The sequence below is a fragment of the Stenella coeruleoalba genome (assembly GCF_951394435.1).
Source record: "Stenella coeruleoalba genome assembly, chromosome: 9".
Classification (NCBI taxonomy): domain Eukaryota; kingdom Metazoa; phylum Chordata; class Mammalia; order Artiodactyla; family Delphinidae; genus Stenella; species Stenella coeruleoalba.
Window position 1 is genome coordinate 50015840 of NC_137155.1, and position 19273 is coordinate 50035112.

General features: G+C 34.9%; 1 protein-coding gene across 11 annotated transcripts in view; it reads right to left on the reverse strand.

Moving 5' to 3' along the window:
- The window catches only part of AKAP9 (A-kinase anchoring protein 9), a 146355-nt gene that overhangs the window by 65837 nt on the left and 61245 nt on the right, over positions 1 to 19273 (reverse strand). For 8 of the 11 annotated variants that reach the window (XR_013829963.1, XM_079932613.1, XM_079932618.1 and 5 more), the window contains exons 13-20: positions 17777 to 17891; positions 17118 to 17316; positions 14374 to 14470; positions 13024 to 13116; positions 5903 to 6256; positions 3971 to 4195; positions 2740 to 2880; positions 2141 to 2244 (exon numbers count right to left, since the gene is read on the reverse strand). Coding sequence is in view for 10 of the 11 variants with exons in the window: in XM_079932613.1 (XP_079788739.1) it covers positions 2141 to 2244; positions 2740 to 2880; positions 3971 to 4195; positions 5903 to 6256; positions 13024 to 13116; positions 14374 to 14470; positions 17118 to 17316; positions 17777 to 17891 (1328 nt within the window). In the remaining variant the exon portion in view is untranslated. Of the gene's footprint in view, positions 1 to 971; positions 1068 to 2140; positions 2245 to 2739; positions 2881 to 3970; positions 4196 to 5902; positions 6257 to 13023; positions 13117 to 14373; positions 14471 to 17117; positions 17317 to 17776; positions 17892 to 19273 lie in introns of all 11 variants that reach the window. The other 3 variants (XM_079932609.1, XM_079932617.1, XM_079932616.1) reach the window with 3 other exon arrangements.

Below are 19273 nucleotides of genomic sequence, written 5' to 3' on the forward strand. Positions count from 1 at the left end.
ACCAAATGGAATTAATAGTGCATCTCTCGTTTTTTATAGGTAATACATTCTTATTTTAAAAATTTTAAAAAATGCTCCTAACCACCCACCAAAATATCTTAGTACTCACAGATAATCACGGTTAACATTTTAATGCCTAGCCTTCTAGACATTTTCCCTCCTCTTCCTCTCTCATAAATACAGACATTTTAAAAACAAAAATTGGATTATCCTGGACAAAGTGTTTTCATAAGCTTTCATTTTTCCTCAACACAAACATCTTCATGTGTCAAGAAATATACTTCCATAAACGGTGACTCAGAAGGTGAACTGATTAACCTTTTGAATAACTAAACAACTCTCTTGTCCTAACAGCTTAATTCAACAAAGGTACTACAGTGGCAAACTATATATTTAATACATGGAGACAAAATAAGAAACTTTCATGTTAAAGGTCCTCTGACTTAAGACAGTTTCTCTCTCAACTTCACACTATGGGAGATTCACTGACAAGCTGGTTAAAGGATATCTGTTTTCACAGGCACGTGACGTAACTATTTTAAGACAAAGTAATAAATGGAGCGGTCTTCCTTCAGTATTTGTCAAGTGAAAAAGACAGTTCTATTTTTACACCTAGATCAAGTTCTCTGGTTACATAAGCAAGGAGATTAAAAATAAAACTCTAAATAATTTAGTTATTAGTAGGAAGTAAGTAAAGGGTTTTATTTCTATAACTTTTTCTGAGGTTTTGTTCAAGCCCCAAACACCCCCGGACTAGGATAATTTGAAAATATTTCTACATAAGAGAAGTGATTAAAATTAATATGATGGTAAAAAGAAATAAATAGGAATACTCATTTATCAACACTCACTACATAAATTCCTAAAAATTAAACACTGTATAATTTTAAAAATATACTAATTAGAGATAAATAATATAAAATAAACATTTTGTTTATTTTATATTGCCACGGTAACTCTAATTTTCATACACTGTCTTTCTTGTTTGAGTTCCATACTGACTGTGTTCCATACTGATGATCCAATGGGGAAGCCAAAATCTTAGGGGCCAAATTCCTCCATGCAAGCTGAGGAAGGAGGTTAGGAGGACACAGAGGGTTGACAGTCACAGATTGGAAAAGGAGGAAATTAAGTTAGTAGATATTAGTTTTAATTTTAAATTAGAGAAATTATTTTCATTTGACCAAAACAAATTTTAAAATACTGTGCTTACAGACCTACTGGAGAATGGACTTGAGGATATGGGGAGGGGGAAGGGTGAGCTGTGACAGGGTGAGAGAGAGTCATGGATATATACACACTAAAAAACGTAAGGTAGATAGCTAGTGGGAAGCAGCCGCATGGCACAGGGATATCGGCTTGGTGCTTTGTGACCGCCTGGAGGGGTGGGATAGGGAGGGTGGGAGGGAGGGAGACGCCAAGAGGGAAGAGATATGGGAACATATGTATATGTATAACTGATTCACTTTGTTATAAAGCAGAAACTAACACACCATTGTAAAGCAATTATACCCCAATAAAGATGTTAAAAAAATAATAATAAATAAATAAAATACTGTGCTTAAACTCCTAATATTAATGTAGGGTAACTATTCTCATTTTCATATTAATCTCTATAAAATCAAAGTAAGGGAAAGTTTTGTTAACATCGGATCATTAATTCATTCCTCTAAAAATGTGGGATGTGGATTAAAAGGTCTCATCTGTTATAAAGTAAATGCATGAAAGAAGTTAAATGCAGACTATCACTAAAATCATTTTTTTTCTCGTCATGAACAAACCAGGGGGTGGCTTATACTGAATGCATGTCCAAACAGTGAAGGAATAAACTCACAAGCACAACTTTGTTTTTTAGGATAAAAAATGGCATATGAGCAGAATAAAATTTATCAAGAAAGGTTCAATAACCAAAGAATGCTTTATCATTCACTGAGTGAAGTATATGATCAATATCCAATAAAATTATATACAAAAGATTTTTTAATTTGTCTATTTAATCATCAAATACTGATTTTTTACATAGAGTACAATGTACAAATAAAATAAATGTACAAAATAAAAATAAGGACAAATAAAGTTTATAATATTGAGACAACTATTTTAACTCACTTTACATTGAAAAAATATGCATTCTGTATACCTTTCAGTGGACAGAATTTCAGGAGGCACCTCTTCAGGTTTTCTGTCCAATTCCTTTTCTTTAAAGGTCTGCTCCTCAATTTCTCCTTGGTTTTCATTTGCATTCTGTTTAAGTTTATAAAAAGATAGAGAGGACAAAATAGAAAGAAAACCTGTCATCTTGGAAATAGCATGTCATTCTTCTATACTGTTATGACATGAAACAGAAGAAACCTCTGCGTGCAAAACAGATACTGTTTGAAAGAGTATTTAACTATATTTTATCAAGAGATTAGCATTATCAAAAAAGATAAAAAGTCTGGTGCACAGATGAAAAAAATTTTAATGGGTTCAAGCTAAGGCATGCTATAATGCAACAATAAAGTTTGTTAGGTTACTCTGCTCCTTGGTGAAATAACAGCTGTTGCTAAACCACTGTCAGATTCAAATTACCCTAAATGGAATGTAAGGCATCTTGACCCCACCTACCTTAAACGTAAACAATCACAAATATGTTAAGCTCATACCTATAAAAAATACATTTCACACAAACAACAAAGACACACAGATCCTACTGCATTGTGGATCCACTGCTCCTAGGTGGGTCAAAGTCCATACTACCTGTGTTTGCGTACTGCTGTTGCGCAGCTCACAACACAGCTTCTCTCTTCCAGCTAGAGACAGCTGCTTTAGTGCTTCCAGCTCCTCTAAAAGCACCCTCTCTCTCTCTGAAACCAGGTTTTCATTATCTATTGAGGATCTCTAAATAAGAAAAAAGGTCATGAGAGAATATTGTTTGCGATAGAAGGAAAAGGCAGGAATATTAAGCAGACTTCTTTTAACCCCCTGGAACCAACAGGCCCTGGTTCTACGCTGCTTCATCTTCCATGATTAGGGGTTAAAAGCATATATAAAGTTCAATGCAAAATTTGAAACTTAAAGTTAATTAGGCCTAAATATTAAGCAATTTTTGCAGTTCAATTAATATTATTTTTATATGCAAGTTTTGCATTGAAAATTCAGAAGTTTAAATTCACAAAATGCAATGAAGAAAAGCGTAATTAATTTTTCCAAATGATATATCTTACGTTCAACTCCCAATTTTCCTATTATTCTATATCTGAAACTATATTTCAAGAGTTCTCTATTTGTTATCTCTTGTTGTACCTTAACTTTTCAACTAAATTGAACAAATTTGTTTTTATAAGAACTTTTACATAAATATTTGCTTTTCTACGATGATTTTGTGAGTATATTATATACAGCAATTGAAAAGAATCCAGCTCCCAAATACCAAGGAATATGTAAATTTAGTCAAGAAAGTGGTAAGAACATTATGTAAATCTGCATTTCTCAAATCAAGAAGAGATGTTTCCCTGGAGAAAGTTCCAGAAACATACTACTTCCGATTTCCATTCATGATTAAAAAGATAGAATAAAGATAGATAAAGGTAAACCTTGGAGATGCTAATTGGTGTACTCACAAAACTATAAATAAACATGGGAAAACTGAATATCAACTGCACCCCAGCACAAAGAATTTCCAAAACTGTCAAAGTACTTTTGCCATGTATGGTCAATGGAATGTTTAAAAACAAACAGCCTTGTAACCACTTTTTCAATGCCTAAAAAGGCAGATATGTCAAACAGTAGAGAGATAGTGCACTCCAAGGTTGAGTTAGGTGTCCCTAACAAGACCTTAGGCTGTTGTGCTGGTGGAGTCTGTTCCTGATGTTAAATATTTGTATTTATTCATATTACGGCAATACTTCTGACTTAAAAAAAAATAAAAAAGCTATATAAAGAACAATGCTATTTTAATTGGGGAGGAAAGGGACTCTGGGTCCCATACCTGGGCTAATTGTTTATTCAGCCTCTTGATCTCTTCTTGCAGCTGTTCCTGGTCTTCTCGCTGTCTCTCCATCTGCCGCATGTGTGCCTGCCTTAGAAGTTCCGTTGCCTGTTGATGTTCTTGGTATTGTCGTACAAGTTCCTGCCTCATATCTTCTAACTGTTCTTCATTTAACATTAGTTGTCTAGAAGCATCTATACTTGATACCAAAATCTCATCATCGAGCTATAACAGTAAAAAAATTAATTAATTAATTAAAATTTCAACCATAAAACATTTTGTGGAAATCTGTCGGCACTGATATTTTAAATACAAACAAAAGTAATTCTAATACTAACCCCACAGAGCACCTCATTTTAAAATTCCCATTATTAAAACTAAAACATAAATAATTTTAAAAATCTGTCTTAATTATAATTTCAAATCAATGTGAAGTTATTAGTTTATTATCATTATACATGTTGTTCTCCAAAAGCAAAGTAACTATCAGTTATTTCAGACGTAATCTAAGGGAGAAGAATTAAGAAAGACATTCAAGATTCCTTATACTCTTAATGAATAACTCCATTATTTCTCTTGACATTTTATAAAGAAATAATATAAATGGAATACTTATATTTTAAAATTAAATTTATAAAAAGAGAAATTTTATCTCTTTAATTTATATTATGCAGTGGTCATCAGAGTACTACAGAGAAATGCTCGATAAGAAACAAACTTCAATAATTTCTATTTGGAAATAAAAGCCTTATATTCCACTTTCTCATTCTCATAAGAAGTCCACTCCTTAATGGGTTTCAACAACTACCTCAATTCCTGAAGAGCTACTACTTAAACAAATCATTCTGCCTTGAACAGTTGCTTGCAAATTAAAGAGGTTTACATGATTACCTCACAACTTTGCACTTCACAGAGTTGACAATTTTAATTGAATATGCCTCTAAAAAGATGTAACCTATCATGAACATGAATAAAAAATCTGAGGCTTCCCTGGTGGCGCAGTGGTTGAGAGTTCGCCTGCCGATGCGGGGGACACGGGTTTGTGCCCCGGTCCGGGAAGATCCCACATGCCGCGGAGTGGCTGGGCCCGTGAGCCATGGCCGCTGAGCCTGAGCGACCGGAGCCTGTGCTCCGCAACGGGAGAGGCCACAACAGTGAGAGGCCCGCGTATCGCAAAAAAAAAGAAAAAATTGAATTAAGATAATTTTAAAAGAAGCAGAATTTACTACATTCTGTTAAAGGCCCAAACAGTTGAGGTATAGACACAGGATAGATCCTCCATTAATGAATAAGTAAAGAAGAAGAGTATTAGTATAAATAGAGTAGAATGCTTTAAATTGTCTTCTCAAATGGGTAGCTCTTTCCTTGTGATATTATCCTATTAAATTAAGCAAATCTTTTAATCACACATATTGCCAAATTGTAGTATAACTGATCTTGAATTGACTGAAACAAAATTAATGTAGGTATAACTTACAATGAGGTTTTACCATGCACAATGTGTACAGGACAAATAGGAATACTATGAATCTGACTAGTTTTATTTAATAATACTACTAAGTCATTTATTCTTACACTTTAAAAATCCCAATTTGAGACTGAATTGAATACTTATCTTCTCCATTAAGCAGTACTACTGTTAATATTTTTATAGTGAGGAAAGTCACACTTTTTTTTTTTTTTTTTTTTTTTGCGGTACATGGGCCTCTCACTGTTATGGCCTCTCCCGTTGTGGAGCACAGGCTCTGGACGCGCAGGCTGAGCGGCCATGGCTCGCGGGCCCAGCCGCTCTGCGCAGCATGTGGGATCTTTCCGGACCGGGGCACGAACCTGTGTCCCCTGCATCGGCAGGCAGACTCTCAACCACTGCGCCACCAGGGAAGCCCCCACACTTTTTTAAATAAGTTTTTATACTGAAGGAAGCATACTTACAGATTCTCTGACCATAAATGTTTTATCTTTGGAGAACATTTCTTCTGAAATAGTCAGTTCACGGTCCTTTGATTCTAGTATATCATCAAGATTACCCTTGTTTGATAACAGAACTTCCTTTCCATCTTCTCCTAACTCTTTACTAAGTGGTTTAAATTCTTCTTTAAATTTCTTGTCTGTTGCCTCAAAAGTCTGAAAACCAAAGTGACCTTGTGATAATTTCATTTCATTTAAATAATGTTCTTCCTGACAGAAAACAGATGCTTGTTTTGAAGATGGAGCATCTTCTTTTTCCCCAGATATTCTAGATAGTTCACTTTGCTGAGCAAATGCTATACTCATTGACACAATGACCTAAAGAAATGAAGCAAACAAAAAACGATTAGATCTATAAATACTACCAGGAATTTAAAAAGCAAGTTACCTCTCAAAATTACTCGAATTAGTAAAAAGATGGCCTCATGCTTTTAAACTAAAAGAAATCCTAGGATAAAGTGATAAGGAGATAAAGATTCTCTATTTTACAATGAATCTACTGTCAAAGTATTTTACTGCCTGCCTTTTAAAAATCAATAATTGTAAAAATTTTTTTCTTACCGTAACAGCAATAAATGTTTGGTATAGAAATTTAAATATCTTTAAGTCGAGAAATACATTTCTATATAATTTTAAATGGCTTTAAAGTTTCAAATTATACATATGTACTATAAATTCATTTGATCAATTCTCTATGTTGACATTCAGACTGAATCCATTCTTAACACTAAACACCACTGTTATTAAATCTTTTAAACCATATCATTGGGCATATTCTTTCTGATTTCCTTGAGTGTAACAGGGAAGAGACAATTTTGACTCCACCTTTCAATCTGTTTCTTTTACTTTAACCTTTGCTTTTTGTTGCTTTTGTCATTATAATCATACATAATGGCCTGCCTCAGGGAACCCTGCCCTCTGCCTGAATGTGAAACTAAAGTGCCTTTGTTCAGCTCACAGGGAGACAATCTGACCCTGCCCACCTGTGAATGGCTGCAGAAAAGAAGAAATTAACACATCCCTTCCCTGAGGCTGGCCATTCCATGAGATATCTGTAAGACTTACGCCTTTTTACTTTACTTCCCCACCTCTTCCCACTCTCTGTTCTTAAAAGAAACTGGCATCCAAACCCCAATAAGATGGTTTTTTGGAGACAATAGTCTTGCCATCTTCTCGGTCTGCCGGCTTTCCGAATAAAGTTGTATTTCTTGCCTCAAAACTTCATCTCCTGATTTACTGGCCTGTTGTGCAGTGAGCAGAGCGAGCTTGGACTCAGTAATGGACTCAGCAAAGGTAATACATAGAAGACCAAGCACTTTTCTCACTTCCTACCATATCCCCCACCTTTAAGGAAGGCCAAACTCTTTCCTATGGTACTACTCACAAACGCTAAAGGACGTTTTTCAGGCTGAAGGGAAATAACACCAAAGGGAAACAAAGTGTGAAAAACAGCAGAATACACATTCTTTTCAAGTATGCTTGGAGTATCCAAGCAGATAGAACATATTTGGGGCAACAAATTTAAATGAACTGAAATCATACAAGGTATGCCCAACCATGAAGGAATTAAAAATTATTATATTAATCAAATCAATCAATAGGAAGATATCTGAAAATCCCAAAGATATGGATATCAAACAACCTATTTCTAAATAACCTATGAATCAAAAAGGAGGTCAAAAGAGAAATAAAAGATTTGGACTGAATGAAAATTTGTGGAATGCAGCTTAAAGAAAAACTTAAAGGGAAACTTATACCATTAAATGCATATATTGGAAAAGAAGAAAGGTCTTTTAGGAAACTAGAAAAAGAAGAGCAAATTAAACCCAAAACAAACAGAAACAAGCAAAAAATAAAGAACAACAACCAATGAAAATAAAACAAAAACAATTTTAAAAAACCCAAAAGCTGGATCCTTTGAAATATCAATATCATCAATAAACTTCTAGCTACACTGACAAGGAAAAAGGTGAGAAAGTACAGATAACATTCAGATCCCACAGCCATTAAATGATAAAGGGATACTATAAACAGCTCTACCAACAATAAATTCAACAGCTTAGATGAAATGGACCAATTCTTTGAGTGACACAAACTACCAAAGCTCACTCTAAAATAAATACAGCACCTGAAAATAACAGAATCTATTAAAGAAACTGAATTCAGTTAAAAAAAAAAAAAAAACTTCCAACAAGGTAAACTCTAGGCCCAGTAAGATTCATTATCTAATTCTACAAAATATTTAAGTCTGAAATAATACCAGTACGACATAAATTCTTCCTGAAAATAGAAGAGGGAATATATTTCAGCATTTTATAAGACCAGCATTATCCTAATATCAAAACCAAAGACATTATAAGAAAATAAAGCTAGGGATAACGTTCCTCATGAAAACAAAACACAGACAAATATTCTTTTTTTCTCAGCCACACCATGTAGTTTGTGGGATACTAGTTCCCCACCAGGGACTGAACCTGGGAATTCCCCAAACAGTCTTGGCAAAGTATTATTAAATATTGTAGAACCCAACAATATAAAATGGAGGAGACTGGCTCCAAAGGGACATGAAAACACTTTGGAGGTGATGAAGATGTTTTAAATCTTGATTGTGGTGTTGGTTTCATACATGCAAACATTTGTTAAAATTCACTAAATTTTGCACTTATAATTAGGGAATGTAAATTTCATGTAAATTACACCTCAATAAGGATGATTACAAGCAAACAACAAAAACCTGACCATATGTTAAGTCACAAAACAAACTTTTGAAATTCTGAAAAACTGGTATCATAAAGATCACTTTCTTTTGTATATTCATTTAGATTAGAAATAGATAACAAATAATGAAAAGAACTGTGTGGTTTGAAACAAACAAAAAACCAGACTCAACTACCTTGTAATTCTCTCCTTTCTATTCACCACCATACCATCTAACCAAATTTCACCTGTGTTTACAATTAACTCTGCCTACTCTGTGTGGGTGTAGCTGAACTTAATTGAGGAGAAAAATAATAAACCAAGCTGACTGGTCTCATTTTAAATTCACAACCACTACCCTTGAAATGAGCCATTAGTGATACTGGGTGATTCTACTCAGTTTCCCTTGTCTTTTCCATTTCTTATTCCTCCTCTTAGCCCTTTGTTTTCTCGTTTTCTCCTTAAAGCTCCAACATCTTCTCTTCCTTTCTCATTCTCAGGTGCCGACTTTGCTTTTTATTTTACTGAGAAAACAGAAGAAATCAGAGAAGAACTTCCACAGTCTCCAAATACTGCATCTGAAAACATACCCGAATCATGAGTCAAATATTCTTACCTTCCTTCCTGTTTTAATGGATTAAAACTACCATGCTCCTATCTAATGGCAACTTTTCAGGGGACTGCATCTCTTCTCATCTACTCAAGGACATTGCTCCAGCAACTGTTCCTCTCTCTTTAATCAGCTATTTTTTTCCCTTTCTCCTCAATCACTTCTATTAGCACAGAAATACAATGTGATATCCTTGATCTTAAACAAAAACAAACCAGCAACAACCAAAATCCACTACTTGACTCCCTACATCACCCTTTAGCTACCACTGTACTTCTCCTCTTTCAAGTACGACTCAAAATAATTCCTCATTCTTCTCCTTCACTCTCTCTCAAATCCAATGTAATCAGTTTGTCTTTACCATCCCATCAAATGTGTTCTTGTGAAAGTCACCAATGATTTCACATTGTAAAATCCAATGATTTATTTGCACTTCTAATCTTTCTTGATTTATCAGAAACATCTGACAGTTTAATACATTCTCTTCTTGATACACTTTTATTATTGGCTTCTGTGATGCAATTGTTTGTCCTTTCCATATTTAATTTATCACTCCTTCACCTCCTTTGTTCTTCCTCATTTCTCTGACCTCTAAACATCGGCATTGGGCTTCCCTGGTGGCACAGTGGTTAAGAATCCTCCTGCCAATGCAGGGGACACAGGTTTGAGCCCTGGTCCAGGAAGATCCCACGTGTTGCGGAGCAACTAAGCCCATGCGCCATAACTACTGAGCCTGAGATCTAGAGCCCATGCTCCGCAGCAAGAGAAGCCACCGCAACGAGAAGCCCGTGCACCACAACGATGAGTAGCCCCCACTCACTGCAACTAGAGGAAGGCTGCGTGCAGCAACGAAGACCCAATGCAGCTAAAGATAAATAAATAAATTTAAAAAAAAAAGAAAAGCATTAAACATCGGCATTCTCTAGGCTCAGTTCCCAGGTCCCTGCTCTATTGACACTCACTATATTAATTTTTTTCAATATTTTTCACTGCAACCATGGTAAACATACACATACAACAACAATAAAAAAACATTTTACATTGTGACCCAAAGCATACATAGGTACTTGTGTGTATATGTTTTATATAATTGAACTTTTCCATTAATATTAAAATCCTGGTCCCAAACCAATAAATTGATTTCATGACTTAAAAAGAAGTTATATCTCATAGCTTGAAAAACACTAGATACTAACTAGATACTAACTACTGTATTTACATGTCTAGTTTTATCTTAGTTCCTGAACTCTAGATTTATATATCCAATCACTTCCTTAACACTTATATTTACACATTTAATAAGTGTTTTGCATATAACGGGAAAGCTGAATCCTTAAGTCGCCCACTCCTCTCCAGAAACTACTCCTTTGCGTTCTTTTTCATCCTAAGTCCAACACCTAAGTAAACAGTAACTCCATTCTTCCATTTGCTTAGGTCAAATTACCTGCAGTATTATCTTCCCTTGAAGGGCAAGTCCTTGCCCCTCTTTCCCTGTATTTCTTCTTCTTATATCTAGTTAAGGTCTGCTGAGGAGATAAATCTGTACCAGGACTTCACAATATTTCTCCAAATGGAACCCATGAATACAGAGGTGGCAAGACTGAATCAAACCATCCTCCAACTTGGCAAAGCTGGCAGTTGGGCAGGTGACCTTCACACTCTTGCCAGTTCTCCTTGGACACCTCTTGAAGACATCCACTGGAGAACTGTTGACTTTTTCTTTTGCATCCCACTTTCTTAAAAGGTGCTCAATCTGTTATCTTCACGATTCACTCTCTCACTTCCATCTGGAATCTCCCCTAATGTCACTTCAAAAGTGAGGTCTTCTGTGATTACCCTATATAAAATAACATCATCTCACTCCCCATGGAATTTCCTTGTCCTATTACCCTGGTTCATTTTTTTCTTCATAGTATTTACTACCGTCTGTATATTGTCTATTTGCACCAACTAGAATGTAAGGTCTATAGGAGTAATGATTTCATTTCTTTTTCCTCTGTTATACCCTAGCATTCAGAATACTGCCTGGCAGTGAAATGTTAATGAATGTCTATTTTTTCAGTAGTACCTATCCAAATCACAGGCTGAATCTAATGTTATCTATGTTGGGAATCACTACCTCTACTGGCTTCTTCTATATACCCTGTGCTTTTAAAACAATGTTTCTCAGTCTTTTTCTAATATCGTATGTGAGGGTTATAGGGTAGAGCATAATCCTGTCTGTACTGGTGACTAATATAAACCATCTATACTATTCTAGGATCAAGCTGGGCCATCAAATGTTGTCTCTTGGATCACAGTACCTTGGCTGCCTTTGGAACAGTTTTCACTGACCTGTACTTTGGTAATCTGCTATCAGCTTGGATAAATGATGCTTCACAAAACAGATTTATATCATCACCATTATCATAGTAGTAAGACTACTTTAAAAATGTCACTTATGAGTCTTTACTATCTTCTAGGTGCTTTATATGTATTAGTTCATTGAATCTTCACAAGAATTACTATTATTTCTATTATTCTCCTCCTTTAACATAGAGGGAGCCGAGACTGAAAACTTAAGTAACTTTCCTAAGATCACAAATCTAGTAAAGCAGAACAAGAATTTAAAGCATGGTAAATCCTATACCAAACCTCATGTTCTTAACTACTATACTATGATGCTCTGCTATAAACATTTCACTTGAGAAATTTATGTAAAAGGTTAAGTACAAAAGAAAACCTGCAAGTCTCTAAAAGAACTAGATAGTGAGAGCTATATAAAAGTGATGGAGGGCTTCCCTGGTGGCGCAGTGGTTGGGAGTCCGCCTGCCGATGCAGGGGACACGGGTTCATGCCCCGGACCAGGAAGATCCCACATGCCGCGGAGCGGCTGGGCCCGTGAGCCATGGCTGCTGGGCCTGCGCGTCCGGAGCCTGTGCTCTGCAACGGGAGAGGCCGCAGCGGTGAGAGGCCCGCGTACCGCAAAAAAAAAAAAAAAAAGTGATGGTGCCTCACTTTTTACTGTGAATTAAATATTCAATTCAGATATAGAAGTGAGTAGGTCTTTATGGCCCACATATTTCCTTGAGTCTTGACCTCCTCATCTAATTTATGTTTAAACTAATTCCTTATGCATTTCCTGTAAATTCTGTCACTCCTTCCACTTTAAAATGCATATACTCCACTATGATTGTTACACTGTAACAGTTTAAATATTATAAAAAACAAGCAGACAAACTCAGAATTCAACTGTTCCAAAATAAGAACCCAATTAGGTGTAAGTATTTTAAAAGAGAATACAGAGACAAAAGAAATGGAATCATAACGGTATACTAGGTGATATGCTCCGTGCTCAGGAGATTACAAGAATAGCTCTGGGCATAGCAGCCAACAGCATCTACAGTCATTAACATCGCAGTAACTTCTCTGGGAGGTAGGCAAAGGTAATACATAGAAGACCAAGCACTTTTCTCACTTCCTACCATATCCCCCACCTTTAAGGAAGGCCAAACTCTTTCCTATGGTACTACTCACAAGGTTAACAAATTTATAACTCTGAAAAGTTTCTAATTACTATTCTACATCAAGAGAAGAATGCGTTACTCAAAAGAAAAATTCACAGAAAATTCCATTCAAAGGCAATTGTGGTTAATACCAGTATTTGACAACTTAAATGAGCTATGTATAAAATTTACAACAAAAAATAAAGTGCATTACCACCAATAAAACGTATATTTTTTGAAGGCTAAAAGGGAATACAGACCACAATAACCTTCCAAATAAACTATAAACTTACCTTAGCTACTTCTTCTTCTAATCGTTCTTGGTACTGTTTTTCCAGCAACTTAACCATATTTGTTTCCTGTTTCACTCCAAATTCACCAGAAAACTGAATTAAAAAGCAAAATATGACATGTTTATTTACACTAATTATACACCACTTATTTTTAAACTTCTACTCTCAAATATCTTCAAAAGATTACTATTTTTTAGAAAGCTTCTGAAAATTTTTAATAAATAAATTTCTGCTCCCTTTATTAAAAATAATTATAGCGAATAATTCTAGTGTACAATTCTACTAAATAATTGTACTTACTACAGTGAACTTAACAAAGATGCAAAGTGAGAAATATATTTATAATTACTAACACACAGTTCTAGAGTGGGGAAAAGATACTTCTTAAATATAATTAATAAGACGTGCATGTATTTTATTTTAAATAATGTTAACAGTGGCTATCTTTGCTCATGACATTATAAACAAATTTCTTTTCTTCTTGGTACTTATTAATAGTATCCAGTTTTCTACAAATACAAATTACTTTTATAAACAGAAAAAAGAAGAATGGTTATTTAAATGTAAACATGTTCTTGGCAAGAAAGTACTTCTTTATTTACCAATTATCTGAATGTCATCCAAACAGATATTCCATGTGGGATGAATGTGGAAGAATTGAGAATGTGGCCAATGTCTCTCTTCTATATCCAGAATGAGAGACAGCAATGATCTTTTTTCTGTAGGACTTAAGAACTAAAAATCTACTGAGTGAAGATCAGGGTTTTACAGTTATGTTTGAGAAAAGTGGCCACAAACTGGGAATATATACAGTGCTGAGGAGAGGCAAAAGGTGGTTTAGCTAGATGAGATATACTGTAAAAGATGAGGGGCTTTTCTATAGCATATGGCCTGTGCTGAAGAAAGCCTCATCCAATGTCCCAGCCCTAGCATACTGAATTTTGGGAATTCCTAAATACTATTCCAGAGACAGCCTAGTTCAATTCCCCATGGTAGGAAGGAAAGCTGTTTCTCTTTTCTGAAACTAATTTGTTATAAAGTTCAGGGCACTGAAACTAATTTGTAATACACCCCATGTTATATAAAACAAGACAAATTTTAAACTAGAATGTATTTAGGGGGAAAAAACACCTCTCAATTTTAACTTTCTTCTGTTTTTCCTATGCTATGAAAGTACATCAAATTTCTTCACTTATATATTCTTCTGGGTCTTTTACATAATGTATTATCCTCATATTTACTATACTTAATTCTTAGCAACTATTTATTGGATAATTATTAAACCACAGACATAAAAATGATAGTAACAAAAATAAAACCAGTGTACATAACAGTTTAAAGATATAATACCTCTGTTGCACCATCGATGTTCTGTTGTAGACAACTTCCAGGATATACTGTTTTCTGTACATCAGATTCAGTAATTACCATTGAATCAATGGAAAAGCTAAAAATAAATAAAAGAGGATGAAAGAATTAGTGTTGTGTGTAAATTTTACTGTTAGTCCAAATTTACAGCATGCATAAAATGTGTATTGGGGCAATGGAAACAAGAATGACAGGTCAAGAGTTACAGGTATTGTAACTTAAGTCATATTTTTGACTGATTAAAAATAAAGCAGCAGAATTAAATGACAGAATATTTTAACAGATTATCCCTGAATTTTATGCCATTGTATAAAGTCTACTACAAAAGCATGACATGGAGCTGTTTATAAGTATTAACTTTTTTTTTTTTTTTTTTTTGGTACGCGGGCCTCTCACTGTTGTGGCCTCTCCCGTTGCGGAGCACAGGCTCTGGACGCGCAGGCTCAGCGGCCATGGCTCACGGGCCCAGCTGCTCCGCGGCACGTGGGATCCTCCCAGACCAGGGCACAAACCCGTGTCCCCTGCATCGGCAGGCGGACTCTCAACCACTGCACCACCAGGGAAGCCCAACAAGAAATAACTTTAAATACATGTTCATAGGAGTGAACATGGCAGTCAATAAGCCTCATTTTTGCAGGGTGGGAGAAAACTAATGGTTTTAGTTGAAAGGTATTAATACATTTCCAGTGATTATTAGAGAAACTCTAAAAAAGCATGATGAGCTGGCAAAAAGCCCAAGTGCAAGAACAGCAAAGTAGGTCTACACTTCCAGAAAACTTCCTTTTCTTCATGCTTTGGAGAGAAAACATCACTAATTAAAGGAAGGAAACTTGAAATACTGTAAGTGGTTATGAAAGAGTTCTTGCTATATACCTATTTTCTTTCTTATCAAAAAACCTAAAGTAATAGTTTCCAAATATCAATCTATGGACTGCCCGCTTCAGAATTACCTTGTTACAAATACAAATGACCAGAATCCATCTCTAAGCTACTGAATCTAACTCTTCAAATGTAAAATCCAGTAACCTGTAATTTCAATAATAACAATGAAAAAATAATAATTTCAAACACTAATAATTTCAAAAACCTCCAATGTTTTTAATGCATGGTAAAGTTTGGGAACCACTGACCTCAAATAAAATGGAAGCCTTATAAGGCTGTGCCAATGCTGGATAAACAATTCCAAAGCCTACATACAGACCCTGAATAAAAGATGGAGAAACAGAATGCTTCCGAAGAAGTGTGGAAATTCAGTATTTTGTCTCCAAAAAAACCCAAAACAAAACAAAAAACCCCCTTGTCTTTAGGTTCCAATAACAAGTGCCTATAGAGGCATTACTCTTAGAGCAGCAGAGCCAGTCAAAGTTAGGTTAAATCTCTGAGGACTTTATAGAGCTAGTTACATACTACAGCACACTTCCCTACTAAATTATAAACTGTTCATTCATTTAACAAATATTTATTGAGCACCTACTATGCATAGGGAATTATTATAGGGTTTGGGATACAGTGAATAAATAAACAAAAATCCCCTTACAAAGCTTGAACTCCTTCACAGGGGACAGATAACAAAAACAAATAAATAAACCTCCCCTCCAAATATAATATAGACTTGTTTTTATTTTATATAAATATATAGTTTTAAATATATAAAACAGTTAATATAGAAAAATGAAGCAGGAAATTCATATACAGAGTTATAAGGGATGATTTTAATTTCAATAGGGTGGTCAGGATAGGCCTCATGAGAACATGACATTTGAGTAAAGACCCAAAGGAGGTAAGTGTGTTGGGCATGGAAATAACTAGAGAAATATCATTCCAGGTAGAGGAACAGCAATGAGAGAGAAATTCATAAGGCAGAAGCATACTGATGGTTTGAGTATCTCGAGGAGATTATGTGGCTTTACAATAGTAAGTGACAAGCAAGTCCGCAGGAGATAAATTCAGAGAGATAAACAGGGACCCATTATATAGGTCCAAGTAAGGCACAGTAAGGACAGAGGAGCACTAGAACAGCATGATTTGTCTTAAATTTTAAAAGCAAAGTTTTAGAACTGTGTTGAGAACAAACTTTAGGGAAGAGTTAGAGTAGAAGCAAGGAGATCCATTGTTGCAGTAATCCAAGTAAGACATGATGATGGCAGGGACCAGGGGATGAGAAGTGGTACAGTTTAGATTTATTTTTTAAGTTGAGATAACAGCATTTCTTGATAGACTGGAAGTGAGGTTTGAAAGAGGAGTCACCAGAGATGGAATTAGATGGCTGCAGAGGAGCAAATTTTGAGGGGAAGATCGAGTTGTATTTTGGACATGGTGAATCTGAGCATTAGACAACCAAGTGAAGAAAGTCCAGTATGACTGGAATGATCATATCTTATATTCTTTGTGTACTCCCCATATCAAAGTAGCAAAGACTGGACATACAATAAACAAGTAACATGCACACCGCCTGATTTAACTTAGCATATTCATAACAACAAGCGTCTTTATAAAATAAAGGTGTAAGTAAAATTCCTATTATAAAATGTATGTGGTTTACATTAACATTTACTTCACACATTTCAGAGATGAAGAATTATCTCCTGTTCTTATTTCTTGGCAATGCTATAGCCCATCTCTTTCAAGCAAATTTGCTTAAGTTACACTTTTTTCTTAAAACAACCATACTATGATTGTTACTAAGCTACAAATACTATTGAATGAAATTATAAGTAGATGGATACCTTGGCTGAACTGTAAACTCATTAACAGCTTGTAGCCTTTCCTGCAAAGAATGAATCTCTGCCCCATAGTTTTCTTCAGTTTCTTTCAGTTGCTGCTGCAAAGAGGATACGAGGTTTTCTAATTCTTGAACTTGTCCTTCAAGTTGTTTAATTTTTTCAGTATCTTGCAGAGCAGATAACTTTCTTTTATGACAAACATCTGAGTTACATGAATGGAAGAAAATGCACATTTCAATACAAATTTCTTAGTGAAATACCAGTCACTGTTTTGAATGTACAGAAAATATTAATTCTTCTTTGAAAAATGTTTTTTAGTAGTAATAACTCAGGTATCAATTTAAACTCATTTAGACTTATGATAACAAGAAAACATGAATAGTGTAATTCAAGATCATTTCTTCTATCTTCATGGCGGCAGTACCCCTAAAACTACCAATTTTATGTCTTTAAATTGAAAATAATGTATAACCAGAGAATGTAAGAAGTGGGAAGACATGAGTAGTCTAAATCTTTCATTCTAAGGATGAGAAAACTGAGACCAAAGAGAGTTACAGTGAAATGCCCAATGCACTACGTTGTCTCAAATTTTAAAGTAAAAAATCAAATTACTGAACATTTGGTATAAAAACACCACATTACAGTATATAATCAAAATTTACCAGTGTCTTGAAAATCTGTCATCTGAGGATGGGTTGACAAAAAGTCTGTTTCCTCTTTTGGTAGGTTTTCTTCTGCAAATTCAAGTTTCACATCACCTGTCTGCTGTCTTTGAATCTATTGAAAATAACAGAAGAAAAGCAGTGACATAAATATATGACCCAGGATTGTGAAAACTATATAAAAGCAACTTTACCTTTAAAATGTTTCCTCCAAAATCACCTAAAATTGTGACACTCTAATACAAATATTTTCCCTTCCAAGTTATTCCACGCTCTCTTTTGACACAGTGACTCACATCCCATTCCCTTCACAGCATTGATATTATATTAGTAAACATAATGTTCTTTCATAACCAGAAGGAATTTCATTTTACTATAAAAATAGGAGCTGCACAGAATTTGGTATAAAGTTCACAATAATATTTAAAGTATGACTTGATCTCTGAAATTTCAACTCATACACAGTAAATTTTATATTATCAATACTTAATAACATACCTATTTCTGCTATTAATCTCTGGATATACCTCACATACAACAAGGTAACTGACAAATGTATGCTGTTCTTTATATAAAAGGAAGGAAAACAGCAAAAACAGATAAACCTCAGCTTATTTCCTTAATTATTAAAACTAGGCAGCAATATGTCAGATGTGTGTGTATTAATTCAGTTATTCCTCAAATATTTAATAATCGGTCTACTATGTGGCCAGCATTGTGACAAGGGAGAGTAAGAATATAAAAAGAGTAAAAAAAAAAAAAAAAAAAAAAAAAAAAAAAAAGGTGTATCTGCCCTCACAGAATTCATCAACTAATTGGGGAAGTAAAATTAAACAATTAGAGAAGCATTAAACTATAATGTTTGACTAAAGGGCAATAACAGAAGAAAGACTGATGTGGATCTGAGTAATTATGGAGGAAGTCAAATTTTATTTGGGTCTCCAACATTTTGGGCAATGATTAGGAAAGTTTACATGGAAGAAAGAATAAGAACATTTGTGAAAGAATGACCTGCTATAAGTAGTGAAGACAATGATCTTGAGGGACGGGGGAAATTGCGCCAGATAAGTAAGACAGGTAGGTATAAAGAGCACCGTAAAAGCAAGGGATGAGTTTGGACTTGCTATACTAGATGAACAAAGGATACTGTAGAAGGAGGTGAGCAACAGGATAAAAGCTATTTCCCATGAAAGCTATTTCAGTTGGTACTACTCTTATCACGTCCTCTACCTCACTCCTACTCGCTGTGTACATTTCAACCAAGGATCTTGCCTCCTACTTCCTAGAGAAAATAAAGCCCATCAGGTAAATACTTCAGTTTACAGCTCAACCTTTCTATACTGTCACTTAATTCATTCAGTAAACATATAGTAAGCCTTTACCATGTGCTAAACAAAGCACTGTGCTAAGAAGAGGAAATGGAAATAAAGAGAAGACTTCCTGATTCTGAAGAATGGAACAGGAAAGAAAGGAAGGTAATCAGGTATTTAAAATAAC